Consider the following 23,941-nt stretch of genomic DNA (forward strand, 5'->3'; position numbering starts at 1 on the left):
ATCTGGCTCTTTGCAATTCTTCAGGACTATAGTGCTATATTTGTTTGTTGGAGAATTTTATCTTGAAATGAGGTATCTTGGGGCTGGAGAAGTGGCTCAGTGGTTAATAGCACTGATTACTCTTCCAGAGGTTCTGAGTTCAATCCTAGCAACCACATGGTGTCTCATAACATTCTGTAATGAGATCCGATGCCCTCTTCTGGTGTGTCTGAATACAGTGACAGTGTACTCACAAACATAAAATAAATTAAAAGAAGAAGAAGAAGAAGAAGAAGAAGAAGAAGAAGAAGAAGAAGAAGAAGAAGAAGAAGAAGAAGAAGAAGAAGAAATGAGGTATCTTAAGACCCTCACAAGTGAGGATTCCAGAGAGAGAAAATGAGGATTCCAGAGAGAAAGAATGAGGATTCCAGAGAGAATGAGCCTGATATTGCTAGAAAAGGCACTGACGATCCATGACTCTCTGAGGACATCCTACAGATGGGTTTCCAATCACGGAGATGAAAATCCTGTACCTGCCCTGCTCACATGCAAGCCAGGACCTAAGGGATCCTTACAGATGTCCCTAGGACACTGCTTAGATCCAAGCCAAGATGAGGACAAGAGAGATTGTTACAGATGTCCCTGGGACACTGGGACAGGAATTCAATTTTGATGTTAGTATGTGAGTTTGTCTTTGCCATTTTTCGACATGTGAGCCCAAAGCAAAGTGTGTCAATCTGAAACTCACCATCCATATGGTATACAGGAGCCAACCCCAGCCAGGGGCCACTCCCTTTGGTGAGAGTAGAGCTTGCTCCACTGCGGGAAGGGGAGGACCACCAGTTCCTACAGCTGTCCTTGCACTAAGATCTGGTGGGTGGGGGCTTCCACTGGCAGTTAAACACTCCTGAGGCATCTGAGCCTACAGGAGAGATTTGGGCTTGCTCCCTCGCTCTCTCTCCTTCCCTCCCTCCCTCCCTCCCTCCCTCCCTCCCTCCCTCCCTCCTCCTTCCTTCCTTTTCATTCACCTTCTTTGGCAGTGCTAGTGGGACCCAGGACCTCATACTTGCTAGGCAAGTACTCACTGAGCTTCACACCCCCAGTCCTAGGTTTTATTTCTAACATTGTAAAAGTGATACTCAGAATGACACTGTCCCATGATGTTTCCGGATGGAACTGTGTTGGCAAGATGAAAAGAAAAAAAAAAATCTATTTAAACCTAAGTTCTAAAGAATATCCCAAACATGGAAATCAGAGGGAGGAAGATGTGTGTCCGAGTCTCTGAAAACAAGTAAATTTTTAAGCAGGGCGTGGTGGCGCATGCCTTTAATCCTAGCACTCGGGAGGCAAAGGCAGGTGGATTTCTGAGTTTGAGGCCAGCCTGGTCTACAAAGTGAGATCCAGGACAGCCAGGGCTACACAGAGAAACCATGTCTCGAAAAAACGAACAAAAAAACAAAAACAAAAAAACAAGTTTATTTTTTTTATTTCCTTGACTCTTACTAGAAAAATAAAAATTTTGTTGTTGTTGTTGTTTTGGTTTGGTTTGGTTTGGTTTGGTTCTTTCAGTTAGGCAAGCTTTCAGGCTGGAGAGGGACTCGAGGGTTAAAAGTACTGTCTGCTCTTATACCGGACCTGAACTTTACTCCCAGCACCCACGTAGCAGCTGGCAACAGTCTGCAGCTTTAGGCCAGGGCATTCTGGCACCTTTCTCTGGCCTTTGCAGGTACACACATGGCATAGAGGCACACGTGCAACCAAAGCACCTATTCATAGAATACAAAATAAACAGTTTTAATTGAAGTAAATTTTTAAAAATCAAACTCCCAGGCGGGCCTCTCTGTGTCACTGCCCTGGTCCTCACCTGAGGCTGTAGAGCACTTTGCCGTCTGGCTGGACGCGCAGCATGACGTTGTCTGTGGTGGTGTCGTGGATGAAGGAGCGTTTGGAGTGCACAAAGAACATGTCCGGGACCCAGATCTTCTTTACAAGTCGGCCATCAAAGGTCATGCTGAGGTTGTTGGAGCTGGGGAAAGACAGTCTCTCGTCCTTCCAGTAGTGCCTCAAATATAGGGTCATGGTGAAGTCCTGCGGCCGGGAGACAGAGCAGAGATACAGAAACCTACCCACTGTGGAGCCGTCGCCAGCGGGAACCACACAAGCCAGCGGGCTGAGCATTGCCCGGAGAAGGAGGAGACCTACAGCAGACTGTCCCTGAACTCCACCCACCCTGCCTTTCACCTCCGCAGCAGCTGCCCCACAGACACCAGTGACTCAAGCTGAAAGTGCCTGCGTCAGTGCCGTGGGCACCTGGGCTGGAGTGGAGATTAGCCCAGTTCCCCAGGCCCTGGGCAGGACTGTCCAGAGCTGGGTCCTTCACTGCTTCCTGGGGGATGCTGTGGAGGGAGGCTTGCTTGAGAACAGTGATTTTTTGCTTGCCTCCCTGTGCCACCATTCTCTTCTGTCTTGATGTTTTCTTGGACAGTCCCCGAGTATACAATGGGCTAGAATTCTTCTTTCAGGCTTGCTTCTTAAAGGCTCCAAGCCAAGGTAGAGTTTTAAAAGTTCCCTAACTTGTAGAGTGTTCCCCACCCCCTGCCTATTTTAATTTTTGAGATAGGGTCTCTGTGTATGTATACCAAGCTGGTATGGAGGTTTCTCTACAATAGACCAGGCTAGTCTCAAACCCAAGATAACTCTTCCTCCACTTCCTGGGTGTTGACTTGAAGACTTGCACCTTCATTTTTTTTTTTTTAAACTGGAACCCACTGAAAAGCAAAAAGGAAAACTCCCACTGTTCCAGGTGTCCAGAGCAAGACCCAGACTCTGCAAGAGTGCAGTGAGCCTGGCTGCAAGTGGGCCTGCATCTCACAGGGCATCCATGCTGGAGGATAAAGGCCAAGTTTGTCACCCGACTCTATCTCATACCAACTGGGAACAAATGACATCTGTAAGGTGAGTATGACAGTTCCCACCTACCAAGGGTTTATGAGTTAGGACAGAATTCAGCTGAGCTTCTGCCCAGACCAGTCCACACGAGCCTCCCCGTTGCCCAGAGCCCTGGTCAGAGAAACACTCACCATGTCGACCTCTGAGATGCTGTCCAGGCTCTCCACCTGCACATCCACGCCCACAGGAATGGCTGGGCCTGGGGAGGGCAAGACAAGAATGCTCGCTCACTTGCTCTCTCTCCCACCCCTCTTTTTACCTTCTTTTAAAAAAAAATTATTCTTCTCTCAAATATTGTACGAAGCAACCCAGGAGGAGGAAAAGGGTCCCCAAAACAGGCAAAAGACTCAGAGATAGCCTCTGCTCCCACTGTTTGGGGTCCCACAAGAACAACAAGCTACACAACCATAACATATACACAGAGGACCTAGGTCAGACCCATGCAGGCTCCCTAATTGCCAGTTCTGTCTTTGTGAGCCCCTGTGACAGAGCCTTGCTATATTAGCCCAGGCTGGTCTCAAACTCTCAATCCTCCTGCCCCAGCCTCCAAAGCGATGGGAATATAGAAGTGTGTCATCACACCGGACCATCACACCTGGCTGAATATTCTTCCTTTTTACTTGAACTTTAACTATGGAAGAGGCAGCAGAGGTGCATAGGTCATGTCAGAATCAATCGTTTGAAGGTTTGGTCATGCCCACATGCAGGCAAAGAAGTAAAAGAGCAGGCTCAGGGGTTGGCTCCCTGGAACATCCCAACCAAAAACAAAATTAGTAATAAAAGTGCTTTGCCCTCTGTGAAATGGCATGGTTAGATTATTTTACTTTATGTGTATAGGTGTTTTTCCGCAGGTATGCCTAGTGCCTACTGAAGCCAGAAGAGGGCAGCAGATCCTCTAAGACTAGAGCTATACAGCATTATGAGCATTCTTGTCACTGGGAATTGAACCGGGGTCCTCTAGAAGAGCAGCCAGTGTTCTTAACCACTAAGCCATCTTTCCAGCCCCAGAATGAGGAGGTTACATAGTCCGTTCCTTTCTCGCTCCATATGTTCATTTGAAACTGTGGTGAAGACCTAGGTTGAGTCAGGGTCTGACGTAAGGAGCAGTCAGCATGGTCCTTAACATGAACTTGCCTACTGGACTTTGTCTGCACCTCCTCTCTGCCTGGAAATACTGGTCACCTTCAGGTCATTGTCCTGCCCACCACTCTGTATCTTTGTCACATGGTGAAGAAGCTTCCGGGAAAGACATGATGCACCAAACGGCCTTAAATCAAAGCATCGCATTTTTGTTGTAATGTCCTGGACATATAAACTTAGTACTGACAGAGAATGAGAGAAGGCAAGTTTGCAGGGCGTGAGCGGAGTGTAGGGTGTGTTCCCGTTAGCATGCCATGAGGAGGGAGAATTGGGTCCAATAGCTGCATATGATGAAGAGGATAAAGACCTCCCTAGAACTTGGGGGATTGGTCTAGAGGGGATCAGAGTGGAGGCAAAGGTGATTAGAACAAAATGAAAGACATGTGTGATTGCTAAGGGCTGGAGGGATGGCTCAGCAAATACTTCCAGCCTTGCCAGCATGAAGACCTGAGTTTAATCCCATGTAGAAATACTGTGTGTGGTGTTGTGTACCCCAGCACTGGGGAGGCAGAGGCAGGAGGATTCCTGGAGCCCACTGGCCAGGCTGTCTGGCCTAATTGGTGAGCTTCAGGACAGTGAGAGACTGTCTCAGAGGAGGCAGACAGCTTTCCTGAGGCTGACACAAGGGTTTCCTCTCGTCTCTGCATGCGTGGACACCCACACTTACATATATGAATTTGCAAACACATGAACACACTCATACACACAGCCATAAAGAATATTTTCTCCAGAAAGAAAGAAACCAAACCCGGGTCAGCAAAATGGCTCAAGAGGTGAGGATGCCCAGTGCCCAACCTAAAGTCCCTGAGCTGGCTTCCCAGAAGCCACACGGTGGAAAGAACCAACTTCCACCAAATTGTCCCTGACATCCATACATTTCATGATGTGCATACACACCACAGCACTCCCAAAATAAATTAATAAACACACACACACACACACACACACCACATGGAAACCCATTTGACAATGAGAAGACCGAGACCGGCAGCTGCTAATAAGCCTCAGAGGGCTTTGTGCTCTGGAGTGAATCCGAAACCTGTTGTCGTGTCATTAAACCCAGCAGACAGCACTGTGACACATAAGTGGAGTTCCCCTGCCAACTCAAAGTGAGAACAACTCCAACTTGAGATTGTCGAGTTGTCACGTTGGGATTTCAGAGCATCCTCAGGAGGCAGCCCTGGCTGCATTTGCCCACACTTCCCATGGTGCTCTCCCTCCCCCTCGTCTCAGTGCCCTCAGTGGGCCTTCTCATGAGCAAGCGAGCCTCACCACACAGCAGCAGGTATGCTGGCAATGCCCAGCAGAGCCAGGACAGGAAGGACAGACACTCAGAAGGTGCTCAGACGGCCAAGCTGAGCCAAGGCAGACAGGATAAGCAGATCAAAGAACCCCAGGAAAGAAGAGGCGCCTCCCCACCCCTCGAGGGCACCCTTCATACCTCCAAAGCCAGGCCTCATGCTGAAATCATGGTCGTCTATCCTCAGCAGCTGTTCAGACTTGGTGAGAGGAGACTTGGTTATGTCAGAGCTTCGTCTCAGGATTGGGCTACCAGAGAGGGAAAGCAGGCTGATCACACGGGCTGGCTGGAGCCATTGGCCTTCCGCTTGCTCTCTCGGCAGGGTTGCTGGAGTGTGCTACGGGCATCTCTTTAAAGACACTTTGCCTCCCCTCTTCCTTCCCACAACTTTCTGGATAGAGAAAGTGACCTGGAAGTACCAAGACTGGGGTTCCTAGCCACATGGGAGGGATCCTCAAATAGCAATGCCAGACCCTGCCTGTGATGTCTTGGAATGGGGGCCAGAAACTGTTATTTCTAAAGGTTTCCCAAGTCTGGGGAAGTAGCTCGGCACAGGCCTGGCCCTGGCTTCCATCGATAGCACTGAAGGGGAAACACACTTCCTTGCAGTTTAACATATCACCCAAACCCAGACCTGCTGGTCCCCGACTCAGTGGTAAGCCAGCCTCCTTCTAAATGCCTCAGACATCTGGGGGCCGACTGGAGGAGAAGCAAGTGTGTATGACTGAGCTCTGCACCTTGATCTTCTGTGCTCATTCTGTGGAGGTGGACACCCTCACATCCTGTCTCCAGGGAAAGAGGCCGCTGGATTGCTTGTAGGGACACTTTGACCTGTTTTTGTTTGTTCCTAAATGTGTAATGTATTTCCAGTGCTTGACAACCTCCCCCACCCCTCTCTCTTTTGTCTCTCTGTCTCTGTTTCTCTGTGTCTCTCTCTTTCTCCCTCTCCCTCTCCCCCTCCCTTTCTCTCTCTCTCTCTCTTTCTTTTTAATGCAGTAACTGGAGAAATGGCTCAGTGGTAAAAAACATTGGCTCCTCTTTCAAAGGACACCAGGTTCAAGTCCCAGCCCCCCCCCCCCCCGCCCCCCACGACAGCTTACAATTCTGTAACTCATGTTCAGAGGGTCCGATGCCCTCTTCTGGCCTTCCAAGGTACTGCATGCACATTGTGCACTGGCATACATTCAGGCAAAACACTGTACACATAAAATACTTAATTTTTTTTAAAGATTTATTTATTTATTATATGTAAGTACACTGTAGCTGTCTTCAGACACTCCAGAAGAGGGCGCCAGATCTCGTCACGGATGGTTGTGAGCCACCATGTGGTTGCTGGGATTTGAACTCTGGATCTTTGGAAGAACAGTCGGGTGCTCTTACCCACTGAGCCATCTCACCAGCCCTAAAATACTTATTTTAAACTAAGCATACAGCTATTTCTACTGATCTCCCCATCCACAGATACTTGTCTTATTGGTTCCTTCTCTGTCTGCCCAGAGTTTGTTATAGAACTATGTAAGTACTAACATATAGTAATATTTCCTTCCTTATGCAATTAATGTCCTACAAATGCTTTTTCATTTGTTTACCCCTCATTTAATAATATGCCCTGGATTTTCATACATGGAGCCCTCCATTCCCTTTATTCTCCTGCAGAGTGCCCCCATCTGACCAGTCCTCCCACAGCAGACATGTATGTTGCACTGGGTCCTCTGTCCCTACAGGGAGAGACACCTGAAATTCTTCATCACCCAACAGCACCATCCTACTAACCCCACAAATCACAAACCATCTCCCACTCCCGAGGCTGACGCCAGCAGCGTTCCTTCAGAGACACCTCCCCATTTGTCTTCTCCCCCAGTGCAAATCCTCACACACTTGATGGGGCCTCATTAGATCACTGAACCTCACAGACCCTGTGTGTCTGATGCAGAGGTCTAGGCTGAGGTTGTTGAAAGCAGGCGGGGACACTTGAGAGCCCTGCTCAGGGGCGTTATCCTCCCCCTGTTCAGTACAGTTCCGTGGCGTGCTCCACCCAGCTCTCAGCCCTCACTATGTTCTTCCCTGAAGGAACCTCTAGTGTTCATGAGAAACAGGAGGTCAGGAAACCAAGGCTCTTGCCTTTCTTCAGAACACAGCCGCTTTATACTGTTAGGCAACCGGCTTGTTCCCTGAAAGCAGTGTTGCTGACTTAACTAGAAAGGCCATGAGCATGGACTGTAGGATGTGAAAGTTGAGGGGACACGTGGAGAAGAACCGCATTCGCTGAGCAGAGGAAGGAGCGGCACAGTCAGGGGAAGGCCAGCGGCTTCCCAGCCCTCTCCTCGTGGGGGCAGGGCTGAGGTTGCGGTCGGTCCGTGGGCCATACCTGCCTTGTTTGTGGGCATCGTCGTGTGCTCCTCGTCTCTGTCTCTGAGGTCTGCTATGGAAACAAAAAATAAAGGTGTTCCAGAGACTGTCTAGGGACTCAGATCAGCAAAGCATCCTGGCGTCTGTGCACACTTCAAATCTAGACAGAATAAAATGCGGGTGGGGAGGGAAGAAGGCTCAACGCATTAGTCTGGTCTGATGAGCATTTTCCAAGTACTCACAGGAGCAGGGAACGAGGATTAATTATTTAGAAGGCCTGATTTACATAGATCTGACTTAACCACCTCCCCTGCACCCCACGCATGTGCACCCACACACATACACATTCATTCACACTCACACAGTCATACACACACTTATACACACACATACATATTCACACAATTCATGCACACTCTCACACTTTTACACTCACACACATACCTTAGACAATTCACACTTATACACTCACACACATTCATGCACCCTCACTCACTCCTACACACACCCTGTACACTCACACTCATACACATACTCATACACAAGTACACACAGTTGTGCACACTCACAAGCACGAATGCACACACATGTACCCACACAGACACATGTAGACATGCACTCACACTCATACACACTCCCATACACTTACACACTTATGCACACTCATGCACACACAGAGACACATGCACACACACACATATGCATGAATGCACACACACACTCACACACGAACTCACATCCATCCAGGCTTGGAACTGAGCCTTAAGAGTGGACACTGTAACTTGGACCCACTATGAAACTGTGGCAAACAACGATGCCAGTGAGCTGTGCCCTCTCTGGTGTACTTGCCTCTGAGCGGGGATGTGACTGAAGGAGAGAGCCAGGATGGCACATTTATTGCTCATTTGCTTTTTCTTCTTCAGTGTTGGTGACTAGCAATGCCTGGTGCCTCTGCCTAGGGCACACATGGCTACCTGTTCTTCCCCTTTCTTAAGGACATCAACATGCCTGCTTGGAGCCCTGAGCCCTGCCCACGTCTCTGTGAGCAGTACTTAGTTTTGATTATTATTGGTTAAGCCCCTCTGAGTGTAATGCTATTTTCTGCAAGGATTCCACTGGTGACAGGGACGGGGATTATGTCATCCATAGCACAGTGGAGCAGGGCAGGAATGAGCTTGGCAGGAAAGGGGTAAAAATTGGAAAAGATAAACTGGGAGAGGGTAGGCTACCAAGGACAGAGTCCTGTGCATGCCCAGCACCTGGGCAGAGCTGGCTACAGTAGACTCAGCACAGGGTAGCTGGATGAGAAAGGAATATGTGTCCTATACGTGAAAAAGAACATATAAAAAGAGACCAAAGAGACTGAGGACGGAAGATGGGATAGAAACCAAGTTGCCTAGTCTGACTTTACCTTTGGGCTAGCCTGCAATACAACCACTCACCAACTGACAGAGGCCTGTCAAGCTCTGAAATACCCCACAGTTGTCTCTGCAAGGCTTAGACTCTAGAGAAACAGATAAGGATCCCCCACCATCCTTCCCATCGTTGTTAATACTTTAAAGCACCTTTTCCTGTTCATATACCATTTACAAGCTGGACAGTAGAGCAAACATAAGGCAGATGAAAGAAATTCAGAAATGACTCAAAAGCTTTTATGCATATCCTTAACAGAGCCCATTGTCCACAGGCCTCACCATTAGCCCCAGTTTGCATGTGAGAAAAATCAAGACTAGAGAGTGGGAGCTCAGGTAGCTTTTAAAGCCACAGAGGTGGGTGCTGGACTGGGGATCTGGGTTTGAGCCTTGGAAGAAGCGTGGCCACATCGTCTTGCTGGATCATCTCTCCTCTCCTCTCCTCTCCTCTCCTCTCCTCTCCTCTCCCCTCCCCTCCCCTCCCCTCCCCTCCCCTCCCCTCCCCTCCCCTCCCCTCCCCTCCCCTCCCCTCCCCTCCCCTCTCCTCTCCTTATTCAGTGACTGTTCAAGCCAGAGTCTCTCACTGAACCTCACTGATTTGGCTGCCATGGCCAACCTTTTATGTGGGCGTTGGAACTCTTTACCAATCAAGCCATCTCCTGGGGATTAGGGCTTGAGGATTAGGGCTGGAAGATCTGCGTTGCTTTGATGACCACATTGACTCAGAGAGGGGAGAGCTTGGTTTTGACAAGGGAATAAGGATGGGCTGGTGAAAACCACCTTGCTTTCTTGGTCTTTTAGTAACCAAGGAAAGAATTATTTTATGTATCCCAGAACCCCCAGTACTACCTGTGATTCTTCCTTTTCTTCCCACGGTCACCTGGACACATCTATCACTTACGCCATACTTAGAGGTGTATTTCTTCAAAAGGGTGCCCTCTTCCCATGTGCATGAGGTCAGAACAGGACAACCAGGGTCATACCACCACAGCTAGTTCTGGCTGAACCTCCATCTCAAATTCTTGTTCCCTGTCTTGCCCTCTCCACCCCTGACACCATATGAACTGAATCCCATGGTTCTTGGCAAGGGGTAGCTCACTGCCCTGGCTGTGCCCTTGTCTGTCTTCCCTAGCCATCACAGCAATGTGGAGTGAAGATCAGACATGCGATTTTCCACTGATCACCTTTCACCTTCAATGTCAAATCCCTAGAAGTTGGGCAATAAGGCTCCTCGTAGTCCACCACCTATCACCAGCTGACTGAACTTCACAATAGCCGAGGTACACATGCGTTGGCCCACACAATCCTGCCAACAACCAGGATGTGACTGTGCTAGTTGGCTTTTTTGTCAACTTGACACGAACCTAGAGACATCTGGGAAGAGGAGTCTCAGTTGAGAAAATGGTTCCATTAGGTAGCAAGTCTGTAGGGCATATTCTTAGTAAAGATTGATGTGGGAGGGTCCGTCTCACTGTGGGTGATGTCACCCCTAGGCAGGTAGCCTAGGTTGTATAAAGGAGCAGGTTTAGAGGCTGGGAGGGTTGGCTCAGCAATTAAGAGCTCTTGCTGCGTCTTCTGGGGACTTAGGCTCAATCCTTAGCACCTACATGGTAGCGCACAAACATCTGGGTCCTCTGACCTTGGCAGGTACCAGGCCCACACTGTGGTACTCATACATATATGCAGGCAAAACACTCGTACACAATAAAATAATAAAATAACTATTACAGTTTTTAAAACAAAACCTGAGCAAGCTATGAGGAACAAGTCAGCAAGCAGTGTTCCTCCACGGTCTCTGCTCGAGTTCCTGCCCGGACTTTCCTTCATGATGGACTGTACGGTGAAAGGAACGCGTTCCCACGTGTCTTTTGGCCGTGGTCTTTATCAAACCAATAGAAGCAAAGCAAATCAGTGACAGATGGTCCATTCCGCTGGACAAGAGATGCAGACTGAAAGCTGTCAAATCCAAGGCCATTACTAAGTTTGTAGCAGTGCAGAGTCTCAAATCCAGGCCTTCTTATTGTTTGGAGACTCTCTTCCTACCATTGTCCCACCCGGCTTGGAGCTCAGGATTGATTCCTATTGCCTAGAGCCATCACATCACCTTGCACAGGAGCTTGTCAAGGCCACAGCCAGGACTCTATCAGGTCTTGCAGGCATGAGAACTCTTGCTAAGATAACAAACATGTTCTGGAGGACGGTGAGGATGCTGAGATGGTTGTTTCATACACGTGGCTAAAGAAATCCCATGAGAAGGTGACAGTTACAGAGGCATAATGTGGGCGAGAGGACATAATGATGTCCAGACAGAGGCACAGAGTGGGCAACAGCCATGCTGTGGGACTGACTCACTGTTCTCTAGGAACAGCCCGTGGGCCAGGCTCACCGCACTGGTGCAGAACACAGAGCAGGAAGGACTAGACCAAATACCTGGGTTTGCTCTGTGGCTCCTCAGGTCAGCCAAGCCCCTAGACAGGGTGTCTGGCTGCCAGGGCTGCCAGGACTGCCAGGGTGTGGTTCCTGAAAGCAGCAAGCTAGAGCAATAGCACATCTGACCTTGTGCTATTTTTCTGACCTGGCAAGTATCTCCTTAGCTGTGAAAGGATTGGAGCCATGCATTGATGTGGAGTCTGTAATTCCAGCACTCAGGAGGCCAAGGCAGGAGGATTGGTATGGATTTGAGCCCATCCTGAGTTGTAAATAAAGATCTTGTCTCAACCCCTTCCCAACACACAAATAAAAGAAATAGTGAATTGGGCTTCAAGCTGTCACACTGAGTGTGTCGGAATCTGTTGTAGAAGCATCACGTGGAGAAACTTGAAGGTCTCTGTCTGCTGTCTGAGGCCATATCTAGCTGCCCCATAGGCTCAGTTCTTACACTATGAGGATACTCGTGGGATGTGGTCTCTCCTGGAGTGTCCTGGAGCTTATGCATGTTCTACATGGTGAATATTCTGTATTTCCCCTCAGTTCTGAATAGTTCATCTCCACTGATTACTTACTAAGTGATTTTGATAACAAATAACCTGTTTCTTGAGTTACATATTATCTCAGTCATTGTTCTATTGCTGAAGAGACCTGATGACCAAGACAACTCATTTTAAAGAAAGAATTTAAATTGAATCTTGCTTATAGTTTCAAAGGCTTAGTCCATTATCATCATGGCAGAGAGCATGGTGGCAGGTAGGCTTGGTGATGGAGGTAGCTGAGTGCTACATCCTGATTCACAGCTAGAGAGAGAAAGACTGAGTCTGGCATGGGCTTTTGAAACCTCAAAGCCCACCCCCAGTAACACACTTCCTCCAAAAAGGTCACACTTCCTAATCCTTCTAATCCTTTCAAATAGTGCCACTCCCTGATGACAGCACATATGAGCTTATGGGGCCTTTCTTATTCAAACCACCACATCCCACTCCCTGGCCCCATAGGCTTGCAGCCATATCATAATGCACTCAAGGAGATATAAAGTTTAAAGAAAAGCCTGATGCTAAATGGAATAAAAAAAAAAGCGGTGGCCTCAGGGCAAGAACGCACCCAGCTAAGCTCCCAAGTTGTTAAAAGAAATTAAAGGAGCAGCCAGGAGTGGTGGCACATGCCTTTAATCCCAGCACTTGGGAGGCAGAGGCAGGCATATTTCTGAGTTTGAGGCCAGCCTAGTCTACAGAGTGAGTTCCAGGACAGCCAGGGCTACACAGAGAAACCCTGTCTCAAAAAAAAAAGAAAGAAAGAAAGGAAGGAAGGAAGGAAGGAAGGAAGGAAGGAAGGAAGGAAGGAAGGAAGAAAGAAAGAAAGAAAGAAAGAAAGAAAGAAAGAAAGAAAGAAAGAAAGAAAGAAAGAAAGAAAGAAAGAAAGAGAAATTAAAAGGAAGCTTAGGCATTGAGGAAAACATCAACAGATGATGTTGATGTAATTGAAAGAGGAGGGCATGTTCCAGCCCCAGCAAGCAGTAGAACTTGGCAGCTTCAGCCACATGGTTCTTGCTTTAGAATTAAGAATATAAGAAAGGCACTGTAGAATCTCTCTCCACGGCTAAGGAAAGCTGCTAAGTAGCTCCATTACACGTCCTGGTGCTCCTTTTCTCCTCACACTGTACGTTTGTATTTTCCCTTGCTCAGCTTGCTCCTTTTTACTATCGTTCTGCATAAAAGTGACCACTAATAACTAAGTGAGTCAATATTAAGCTGTCTTGAATTCTCCTCTGACAACACCATTAACCCAAAACTCATCAGTTTAGCCTCAGGCAGAAAGCAGCTACATTCTTCACTAAAATATCACAAGAATGGTCTTTTGACCACCTACTAATATTCTTCTTCTCTGAAACATCTTAAGCAGGGCCGTCATAATCTACATTGCTCAAAGCACCACTGTCCTCCACACTCTTACTGGTATTTAAGCCCCAATCAACTGCTTTCCTATCCAAAATCTCAAATTTCACATTCCACCAACAAACAGCATGGTCAGACCTGTTATAACCCATCTCCCTGGTACCATCTTCTGTCTTAGTCACTGTTTTATTGCTATGAACAGACACTATGGTCAAGGTTACTCTTATAAAAGAAAGTATTTAATTGGGGGCTTGCTTATAGTTTCAGAGGCTTACTCCATTGTCAGGGCAGATAGCATGGCGGCAGGTAGCTGTGGGGCTGGAGAGGTAGCTGAGAGCTACATTCTGATCCACAAGCAGAGAGGGAGAGGCTGGGGCTGTCATAGGCCTTTAAAACTTCAAAGCCCACCCCCAGTAACACTTCCTCCAGCAAAGCTACATTTCTTAATCCTTTCAAATAGTGCCACTCCATAAAGACTAAGCATTCAAATATATGAGCCTATGAGGGATGTTCTTATTCAAACTACCACACATATCCTAGAATGATCAATGATGAGTTTAATGTAAACTTTCTAGGCTGTATACGTAGTTTTCCATTAGACATCAGTCTTGATGCTCATGCAAAGGTATTTTTAAGGTGTGAATAACAACTAGATCAGTAAATATCAGGTAAATCAGCCTCATTCAAGCAGTTGAAGGTCCTTAAGACTAAAGTCTTTCAACCAAGAGGAATTCTGCTTCCAGATTGCTTTTGTAATTCAAGACTATGACAGCAGTAGCTTCAGGTTAGTCTTGACAGCCTTGTAAGTTTGTTCATTGATTCATTTACTCATTCATTCATTTGTTCTTTCCTCTTTCTGTTCTGTAACACTGGGTTGTCTTATTGTCTAGCCCAGACTAGCCTCAATATCACCATGTGGCCCAGGCTGGCCTAATACTCATGACAATCTTCCTACCTCAGCTTCCCCCATTTGCTGGAATTTTAGGTGTGTGCTACCATCCCCCTCCACCACAAATTTCTGAAAGTCTTTTTTTTTTAACATTAATTTATATTTATCTATTTCATTTTATGTGTTCAAGTGTTTTGCCTGTCTGTATGTATAGTCACAAAGTTTGTGCCTGGTGCCTGTAGAATTTAGAAGAGAGAGCCAAATATCTGGAAAAAAGAGTTATGGGTGATTGTGACCCATCATATGGAAACTGGGAACTGAACCTTGGCCATGTCTTCAACGCCTGAGTTTTTAAAATAATTTCTCTCTTTCCCATGGATGGGTGAATGAGTAGAGGGGAAGACAGATGCACAACCACACATACTTAGCTTATACATACATGTCTGTTTCCATGAAGGTTCACCACTGTTCTTACACATGACCCCTCTGACAGGAAGTCTGCGCATGGAAGGGAGGTTGGGCTGAGGCTGGACTAAGAGGCAGCCCACTGCACTCACTTATTACTCAGTCCTTTCTTGGAGTTATTAGATCAAGCCATCTCTCTGCCACTATCCCTAATACCAGTTCCCAAGAATCTGATGGGGCCCTAACACCAAGACCTGGCCTGCTTAATTATCCTTCCACAGGAAGCCCATGCTGAGAATGGGTTTCTCTGGTCTGTGCCTCAGGTAGAGCCTCTATCTAGACCATTTATGTTTTGCTGGTACATGGCTGAATAGAAATTCCCTGCTCCTTCCTTCTGGAAAATGCTTTTTACATTTAAAGCTTTCATGCCCCCTCCCACACCGATTCTCCTTGGCAGAATTTTCAGATTGTACTTTCCTCAATTCCCTTGGGAAATCCTTTCTGCTCCTTTTGTTTCATCTTAGACACACACACACACACACACACACACTTTATGTATATGAATGATTGTCTGCATGTATGTATGTGCACCACATGTGTGCCTGATGCCCACAGAGGTCAGGTGAGAGCGTTCGCCCTGGAACTGAGGTTACAATCGGTTCCTATAATTGAAGCTACCACATAGGTTCTAGGAGCTAAACTTGGCTCCTCTACCAGAGCAGGGGTTCCTAGCCACTGAACCATCTCTCCAGGCCCAGCAGTCACATCATATTCACTCTGTCTTTATGTGACTTTGAAAAGTGAGAGCCTCACTAAATGAGTTCCCACCGCTGATTAAATGCTTTAAACATTAGAAACATAAGCGTATGCTTGTCAAGGGGGAGTCTGCAGAACAGTGCTGTCAGAGGTGAACTTGCTGAGTTCTCCACAGAGTTGCAGCGCCACCTCTGCCCCAGGGATTGAAGCAGTGAACTCCGGACTCCTCTGCTAAACCACTGATGTCTGTCTCTTGTGAGGGCTGTTAAAGGTAGGGGCTCCTCTATCCTGTATTAACTCTCAGTCTTCAACCTGACTTGGTGTAAGCTGACCCATTGACCCTTCCATCCTCAGGAAAGCCTGGGCACCTCTCTAGGATGGCTCCCCAGTCTGAGACCTCCAGAGGCTGGTGAATGCCCACTTACTAACTGCTATAACAAACGTGAACGCCACCAAATGCTTCTTAGTGTCCCTGACACCTCTCTACTCTCTCTATACTCACCTGTCTAGTCCTCAGTTCCACTTCCTCCTCCGCAGTCTTCTTCCTCTTGTGTAAGCGTGGGGAGCTGAAGGCTGGCACTGAACATCGAACCCAGGGCCTTAGGCATGCTACGAAAGCATTTTATCACTGAAATATATACCCAGCCTCCCTCTTTCCCCTCAGAAGCCCAGGCTGACCTCAAACTCATTATGTAGCTAAAATGATTCACCTCCCAAGTGCTGGGATTACAGGCATGTGCCACCACTGCTGGTCCCAAACTCCTCCCTCTTTCACTAAGGTGTTTGCGCTGACTTTGAATTTGCTATGTAGCCTACCCGTGAACTTGTGATCCTTCTGCTTCAGCCTCCCAAGTTGCTGGGGTTACAGGCCTACATACAGTACCGTATCCTCTTCCTCTGAGTTCTTCAATGTTCCTCTTCTTCTGCCTTTGTTCCCACTCTTATCTCACGCTGTTTTCTCTCTCAGACGTCAAGTCCCTTGACGACTTCCTTCGAATCTGCGTCCACAAGCCCAGCTCTCCCTGAGCTGGCTAACCCTTCCTGAAAATGTGCAGGTGACTCCCCACAGCCTCTAAGTGAAGCAGGACTGTGCCCTTTCTTTACACACTCTCCTGCTCTCCTGCCCCTGACGTGGCCTCTTTCCCAGACAAGCAACCCAAATGCCTGCTGGGTGTTTACCCGAAACTGCTTTCTTACCCTAATGCCACACAAATCCTGGCAATTCTAAACTGCTCTGGGCTCCATCTCTCTATCCCTGTTCATCCCGCTATTGGCCCAGACCACGCACAATCTCTCACCTGTTCCAAGTGTGGCCTCTGGTTATTTTCTGTCTCCCTTCTGGGACCCTTCCTCCTATCTACCACATCTCCCGATGTGCAAGCCAATTTAGTCTCTCTGGGATGGGATGCTGCTGAAGCCAGCTGGGTTTTCTTTGCTTCACAGGAAGTGTGGATTTTAGTATGGCCAGAAGTTATAGAGCTAGCAGGCTCTGGCTTCTGGTAGGATGAGCTCACACTGCAGAGGCTGGGCTAGCATCCCCAGGGCCTGTAGTACACGCATGCTTCCAGCCTTCCACGATGAAATGAATGACTGTGTGCATCAGTCCATTGCTCCGTGTCCTCTGGGATACATGCAAGGGAGAGCATTTGGACATGCCTTCAGAGAGATTTTTCAAATCTGGGTAACATGTCTTTTAGAAGTTTAGGCTACATAAAAACAACTTGGATGATGGGATATAAATTGGCCCACTTTCTGTTTTGTAAAGAAATGTAATCAAACCTACCTTGAATTTTAGTTTTTATTATATTTATTTGTGTGTGTGTGTGTGTGTGTGTGTGTGTGTGTGTGTGTGTGTGTGTGTGTGGTGGGTCTACACACAATTGTGCACATGCGGTGGCCAGAGGACAACTTGCAGGAATTAGTTGTCTCTCTCCTTTCACTGTGCAGGACCCAGGGACGGAACTCAGCCCCTCAGACTTAGCAGCAAGAGACTTTCCTCACACAAACATCTCCAAACCCAGAAGCTGAGTTCTGAGTGTCTGCATGCTAATTGATCCAGGACACTGTCTTTATTTTATTATTTTGTTGTTGATCTTATTTTGAGACACGGTCTCACTATGTAGCTCTGACTGTCCTAGAACTCACTCTATAGACCAGGCAGGCCTCAAGCTCGCAGAGATCCTCCTGCCTCTGCCTCCTGAGTGCTTCAATTAAAGGTGTGCGCCACCACACCTGGTTGATCCAGGATACTTTCAAGAGTCTATCCTAGCTAGACAACCATGTATAATATTTGTAATTGTAGGGGCTAGAGAAATGGCTCAGTGGTTAGGAACACTTGATGCTCTTGCAGGGAATCCAGGCTCTGTTTCCAATGACTCCTATCTTCCATATGGTAACTCATAACCTTCCATACATCCCCTGATCTCTATGGAGAGTATATACATAGTACACATACATACATATACATACACACACACACACACACAGGTAAAACATTTGTACGCAAAAATTAAGATGCAATAAATCTTTTAAAATATATTTGTAATAATAAATAGGAAGAAACTAAATGTTAATAAAGGAAATGCTTGAATAGCGGTGTATTATGCATATTATACATTATTATGCAGCTAATCAAATGATCATTCTGTGGGTTTAAAATAGGTAAATATTAGGCAAAATTATATTAGATACAATAAAATTACAAAAATATATTCACAGGATAAGAAAAGTGCCGTGTGTGTCTTCCAATATAAAAATGAAAAAGTTTGAAAAGTAACTTTTAAAAAGTGTATTTCACTCTGTAGAAATAAGGCTGAGATGAACACTGACAGTTTCTGTCCAGCTAAGGACTACGTGTTAGCACTTAGCTAGAGCAGCTGTTGCTTGATGGTATGATCCAGAGTCTACTCAAAACGACTAGAAATAATAAATAAATAAATAAATAAATAAATAAATAAATAAATAAAGCAGTAAAGCTAGAGGACACCACATAAACACATGTTTCTACACACCAGCGAGGAACTGTTCAAAAGAGAAGCCAGTAAAGCAATCCCTTTTACAGTGGCAACAGGAAATCAAATACTTATGAGCTCTGCTCTGCCATGTAGCGGCATCTCCTGTCCTGAACCTCGGCCTTTACAGTCAGCCGGTTTTGACAAAGGCACAGAGAACACACAATAGGAAAATGACAGTCTGTTCTTTAAAGAGTGTTGTGACAACTGGATTCCACATGCAGAAAAATAAACTGAATTCTTGTCTCACACTGAATACAAGGAGAATCGCAGAATGTGTTAAAGACCCGAAACTATAGACGGGCATGGTGGCGCACGCCTTTAATCCCAGCACTTGGGAGGCAGAGGCAGGTAGATTTCTGAGTAGAATTCGGTAGATTTCGAGGCCAGCCTGGTCTACAGAGTGAGTTCCAGGACAGCCAGGGCTACACAGAGAAACCCTGTCTCAAAAAAAAAAAAAAAAAAAAAAAAAAAAGACCCAAAACTATGAAACTACTGGTAGACAACAAGGAGAATTCGGGCCCTTGAGCTCAGTGATAGTGTTTTGGATGTGATCTCAAATGTTCGTGCAACAGAAGCAAACCCAGTGGGATTGCATGGAACTCCCAGATTCTCCACAGTGAAGGGAGCAATTAGGGACAAAGACGTGACCTGCAGGCTTAGAGAAACTATTGACCAGGCCTACATCTGAGAAGGGCGCCACCAAAATCTCACAAGAACTTCAGTTCAGTAAGAAAGAGAACAACTGGATTTAAAACAGAACGAAGACACACCCCTGCCTGTCATTTTCTCTTTCTAGGGGAGCCATCCAAGAGGCCAGTGGGAACTGGAGAAGCAAGCAAGTGTGAGCAAGGTGTGAAGAGTGACCTGTGTGCGTTGTTGGTGAGGGTGCGAGTTGATACAGCTATTTCACAAAACTATGAGGCTCCTCAAAGAACAAATAGAACTGTCATGCCTCCATTCTTCAGGGATTACAAGTAAAGGTTTTGAATTCAATGCTCTGACCAGATGTCTGCATTTCCACGTTCAGCAGGGCACTGTTCAGCCAAGGTATGGTACCGACCAAAGTGCCCGTGAGGACAAGTGAAGAGGACGTGGTGTGTCTTTAACAGGACAGTAGTCAGCCCTTTACAAAAGGAGACTGCTGTTTGTGACAACAGGGACAAACCTGCAGGTGTTATTCTAAGTTAGCAAGCTAGACACAGGACAAATACCTAAGCCAAATATTCTCAGGCTCCTTCACAGGCCCAAAATCTGACCCGAATCTAATTCCCTGCTTTTAAATGCCTACATGTATTTGAGAGCTTTCAAGTGCTGACATTACAGGTGTGTGACCCTGCACTCTTAGGCACAATTTCTTACACTTACTGCACATTCCTCTTACAGACAGATCCCAACACACAGGAGCAGACAGCAGAAGGACATTGCTCGAGGCTGGGTTTGGAGATGCTGGGTGAAGGGCAGACACCTTCGTGTTAAAATACCATAGCAAGGTGACTGCAGCTATAATGTGCTGTAGGTTTCAAAGTCATCAACACTCATTTTGAGTCTTCTCACCAAAATAAAATCCTAAGGGGGCTGGAGAGATGGCTCAGTGGTTAGGAGCACTGGATGCTCTTTCAGAGGATCTAGACTTAATTCCAGCATCTACATCGCAACTCACAACTACCTTTATTAACTCCAATATCAGAGAATCCAACTCCTTCTTCTCACCCCTGTGGCATGGACCACACACAGGGTGCACAGTCACACAGACAAAATTACCCATATACATAAAGTAAATAAATAAAACATAAAAGAGAAACCCTGAGTATCTGAGGTGACACATATGTTAACTAGACTGATTTAATTAGTCCACATTTTTGCCCATATAATGCTCTATACCCTTTAATAATCAGTTTACAATACTGTACATTTTTAAAGTAATTTTAAAACTCAATTAAAATTAACTTTCTAGAAGAGTCTATGCAGTCTTTATGACTTCTCTAAACAGGCTGCCATTCTAATTGTGTCTTGGGAAAAGCCTGAGGGTTTGGGGGTCAATTAGCGTGTTAGTTGGTTTTAATTCCCATGAGCACATTTGGGTCAAAGAATCCCTGCATTTTGTGGGTTCATCACTGCACAAATTCCATTTGCCCAAGCAATTCCTGACTCTCTCTCTGGGCACAGGGGTCCTCCTCCTTAGTGCCCTAGGTTCGCTGCGACCGCCGGATGTCTGAGAATCTAGTCTAATGACATCGTAGAAACTAGAGTCGTGAGCACATCTGCGCTGTGAATCTGCTTGGGGGAGGACTCCGACCTCAGGAGGGAGCACAGAGGAACAAGACAGGGGCCCACTGGATCCAGACTGTTGAGAGACCTGCTTCCCTCGCATTAGCAGATCGTTCTTACTCTGCAGACTTACAGCCAAATAGAAGGAAATTTTAGGTTCAACTGGAAATACTGATGGCCTTTACTTCATCTATCTCCACATCAGTGAAGGAGTGGGGGGCCTGGCTGTCCTCAGTGCCTGGTTTACTGACTGATGCCGGCCAAAGGCCAGGCCCTGGCTGCCTAAACTCCATCAGGTGAGGCAGCTACAGCCGGCTGGGGCAGTGAGTACCAACCACCCCAACCCCTCCCAGGTCACAGGTAGGGGACAACCTACTGACGCTGATAGCTGTGCATCCCAAAGAAGACTGCTTTTAAAACAAAACCGAAAAGAGTTCCACTGAAATTAATTACTTTGTAACTCGTTCCCACAGATTAAAACTTCCATCAGATCCCTTGAGGATCGTCCTTGGTTTTCAGAAAATATAATAACCTCTCTTTCAGAATGATTTTTTAGATAATTTTTTAGATAATTAATAACAAACTTAAGAAAATATGCTAATACTATCAAGTGTAGTGCTATTACAAAGGAAAACAGCATTCTAGCTTCCTGAAAGGGGAGGAGGAGGAGGGGGAGGGGAGAAGGTGTTTCTACACAGATCTGGCAATGCTGCTGCTAAGACACAACCATGAAGAACCTGCTTTTTTTTCATCCTTACCCCAAGGCCTTTGCCTCCAAGTCACTCACCTGCCTTTCCTAGATGGCTCATGAACTTCTCTTCCTGGCCAGTGTGCTGTGCTCTCAGCAGCCAGAACCCATCCCCACCACAAAAGGAATATGCCAAATTTCATATTCTGGGCAGCCAACATAGATTCCCAAATCAAACAGTTCTCCCGAGAAGCCGTGAGAAGGAGGCGGTGAGGAGCTGCCGTCCGCCCTCTCTCAAGGCATCATTGCTGTGTTTGTTAATAGAAGGATGTTTACCCCGAGAAAATGAAGCTGCAGTCAGTAATCTGGCCAGCGGGAGAAAGCAATTTCCACTAACCCCGCAAATCCCCCTGCGTCAGATGTCAGGGATTTTCTAAACTGAGGTTGAATTCCTGTGTCCTGAGGGACGGTCCCCGGGGAGGGTCTAAATTAGTTCATCATCAAATGTGGTGGGTGTACTGGTGAGGGTTTGTATTTTCAAGTCAACTGGATAGAAAGAAAAAAGTAAATGCTGAAAGGCAGAGACTCTGTCTGTCTGTCTGCTTGGTTTGATCCTCTCCTGATCTATTAATGCTCCTAGATGCTTCTAGTTTGCCCATGGCTTCTGTAACCTTGGGGTTGATACCTTGTGGGGAGCTATAGATGAAATTAAGAGGTCAAGTGGGGAAAAGTGTACCCTACGCTGTGCAAAGAGAAAGCTAAAATCCTTGTCAAATGTAATATTCTTGTACCAGACTCTTTGGACGTTTTCATTTGGAAATGTCTGGACATAAATGAACAGTCATCAATAACTATGTCTCCTTTGATACCTGCTCAGAACCTTGGCACAGAATCTATAGGCCCAGGTTCTGTCTCCATCACAGGACAGAGTCAGAGTCCCATGAAGTAGGACTACATTCAGCACTCCAAATTATTGACTCCTCCAAGCTGATTTCAGACAGTTGAGACTTTCAGACTGTGTCAATAAACTGATTCAGAATTCTCTTCTGCTCCAACCTACTCTGTCCAGCTCAAATGGAGAAGTAACAAAAAAGTCCATGTGCTCAATCTCATTGGTGGGGGTGGGGGTGGAGCATGAATGAGCAATCCAGTATTTTCTCCTACAAGCCTACCAGTCCTGTAGAAATGTTCACCAACAAGAATTACCTGGATGAACCCCAGGACACAGAATTTAAAAGACCAATCATAAACTTCATCAAATAATCAAGGTATATATATATATATATATATATATATATATAATACACAAATATATATATATAAAGAATACACAAATGAAGAGCTTAATCATATTAAGGAGAAAGAACTTAAGCCTAAGGAAACACAAGATAAGGCTGATGAAGATGATGAAGATGATCCAGGACTTGAGAATAGAGTTCAATAAAGAAAGAGAAATGTTGGGCTGGTGAGATGGCTCAGTGGGTAAGAGCACCCGACTGCTCTTCCGAAGGTCCAGAGTTCAAATCCCAGCAACCACATGGTGGCTCACAACCATCCGTAATGAGATCTGGTGCCCTCTTCTGGAGTGTCTGAAGACAGCTACAGTGTACTTACATATAATAAATAAATCTAAAAAAAAAAAAAAAAAAGAAAGAGAAATGTTAAAGAGGACTCAAGCTGAAATGAAGATGAAATTGAAAAAGTTAGTAACCCAACTGGAACACTCCAAGGAAAGCCTTGTAAGTAGAATGAAGACAGACTATCAGGACTCAAAGATAAAGCAGAAGATTTAAACCAGATAAGCAACAAAAAAAAAACCACTTTAAAACATAGGAAAGAAAATATGGGACACCATGAAAAGACTAAACCTTTGAATACTAGTCATAGATAAGGGACAGGAATCCCAAGTCAGTGCCATAGACCAGATCTTCAATAAAATCATAGGAGAAAACATCTCCAAACTAAGGAAAGAACACACCCACACACAGACAAGAAGCACACGGGATACCAAATAAACAAGACCAGAAAAGAAAATCCCATAGCATCTCATAGTCAAAACATTAAATATACATAACAGAAAGTGTATTGAGATCATCAAGAGAAGAAACACAAGTCACATATAAAGGAAAACCCATTAGAGTAACAGCTGATTTCTCATTGGAAACTTTGAAAGCCAGAAGAGTCTGGAGCAATGCTTTCAAAGTCCTAAAAGACTGTGATGGGAAACCTAGACTAATATACCCAGCAAAACTATCTGCCATAGTACAAGGAGAAAGAAAAAAATTCGTATTATAAAAAGTCTTTAAAAATTATACCTAAAGGGCTCAGCAGTTAAGAGCAATGACTGCTCTTCCAGAAGTCCTGAGTTCAATTCTCAGCAACCACATGGTAGTTGAAAACCATTTGTAATGGGATCTGATGCCCGCTTCTGGTGTTTGAAGACACCTACAGTGTACTCATATACATA

General features: G+C 46.0%; 1 protein-coding gene across 4 annotated transcripts in view; it reads right to left on the minus strand.

Annotated features, from left to right (window-relative positions):
- Positions 1–23,941, minus strand: part of LOC110293076 (gamma-aminobutyric acid type A receptor subunit rho1) — a 40,023-nt gene that overhangs the window by 11,036 nt on the left and 5,046 nt on the right. Inside the window, exons 1-5 of one of the 4 annotated variants that reach the window (XM_021160844.2) lie at positions 21,574–21,732; positions 7,737–7,790; positions 5,510–5,616; positions 3,060–3,127; positions 1,844–2,067 (exon numbers count right to left, since the gene is read on the minus strand). In XM_021160844.2, the coding sequence (XP_021016503.1) occupies positions 1,844–2,067; positions 3,060–3,127; positions 5,510–5,616; positions 7,737–7,790; positions 21,574–21,695 (575 nt within the window). In that variant the 5' untranslated portion in view covers positions 21,696–21,732. Of the gene's footprint in view, positions 1–1,843; positions 2,068–3,059; positions 3,128–5,509; positions 5,617–6,468; positions 6,514–7,736; positions 7,791–21,573; positions 21,733–23,941 lie in introns of those variants that run through there. The other 3 variants (XM_085839443.1, XM_029476405.2, XM_029476406.2) reach the window with 3 other exon arrangements.

Source organism: Mus caroli, unplaced genomic scaffold (genome assembly GCF_978045245.1).
Source record: "Mus caroli unplaced genomic scaffold, Mus_caroli_1 scaffold_6, whole genome shotgun sequence".
NCBI classification, from domain to species: Eukaryota; Metazoa; Chordata; class Mammalia; order Rodentia; family Muridae; genus Mus; species Mus caroli.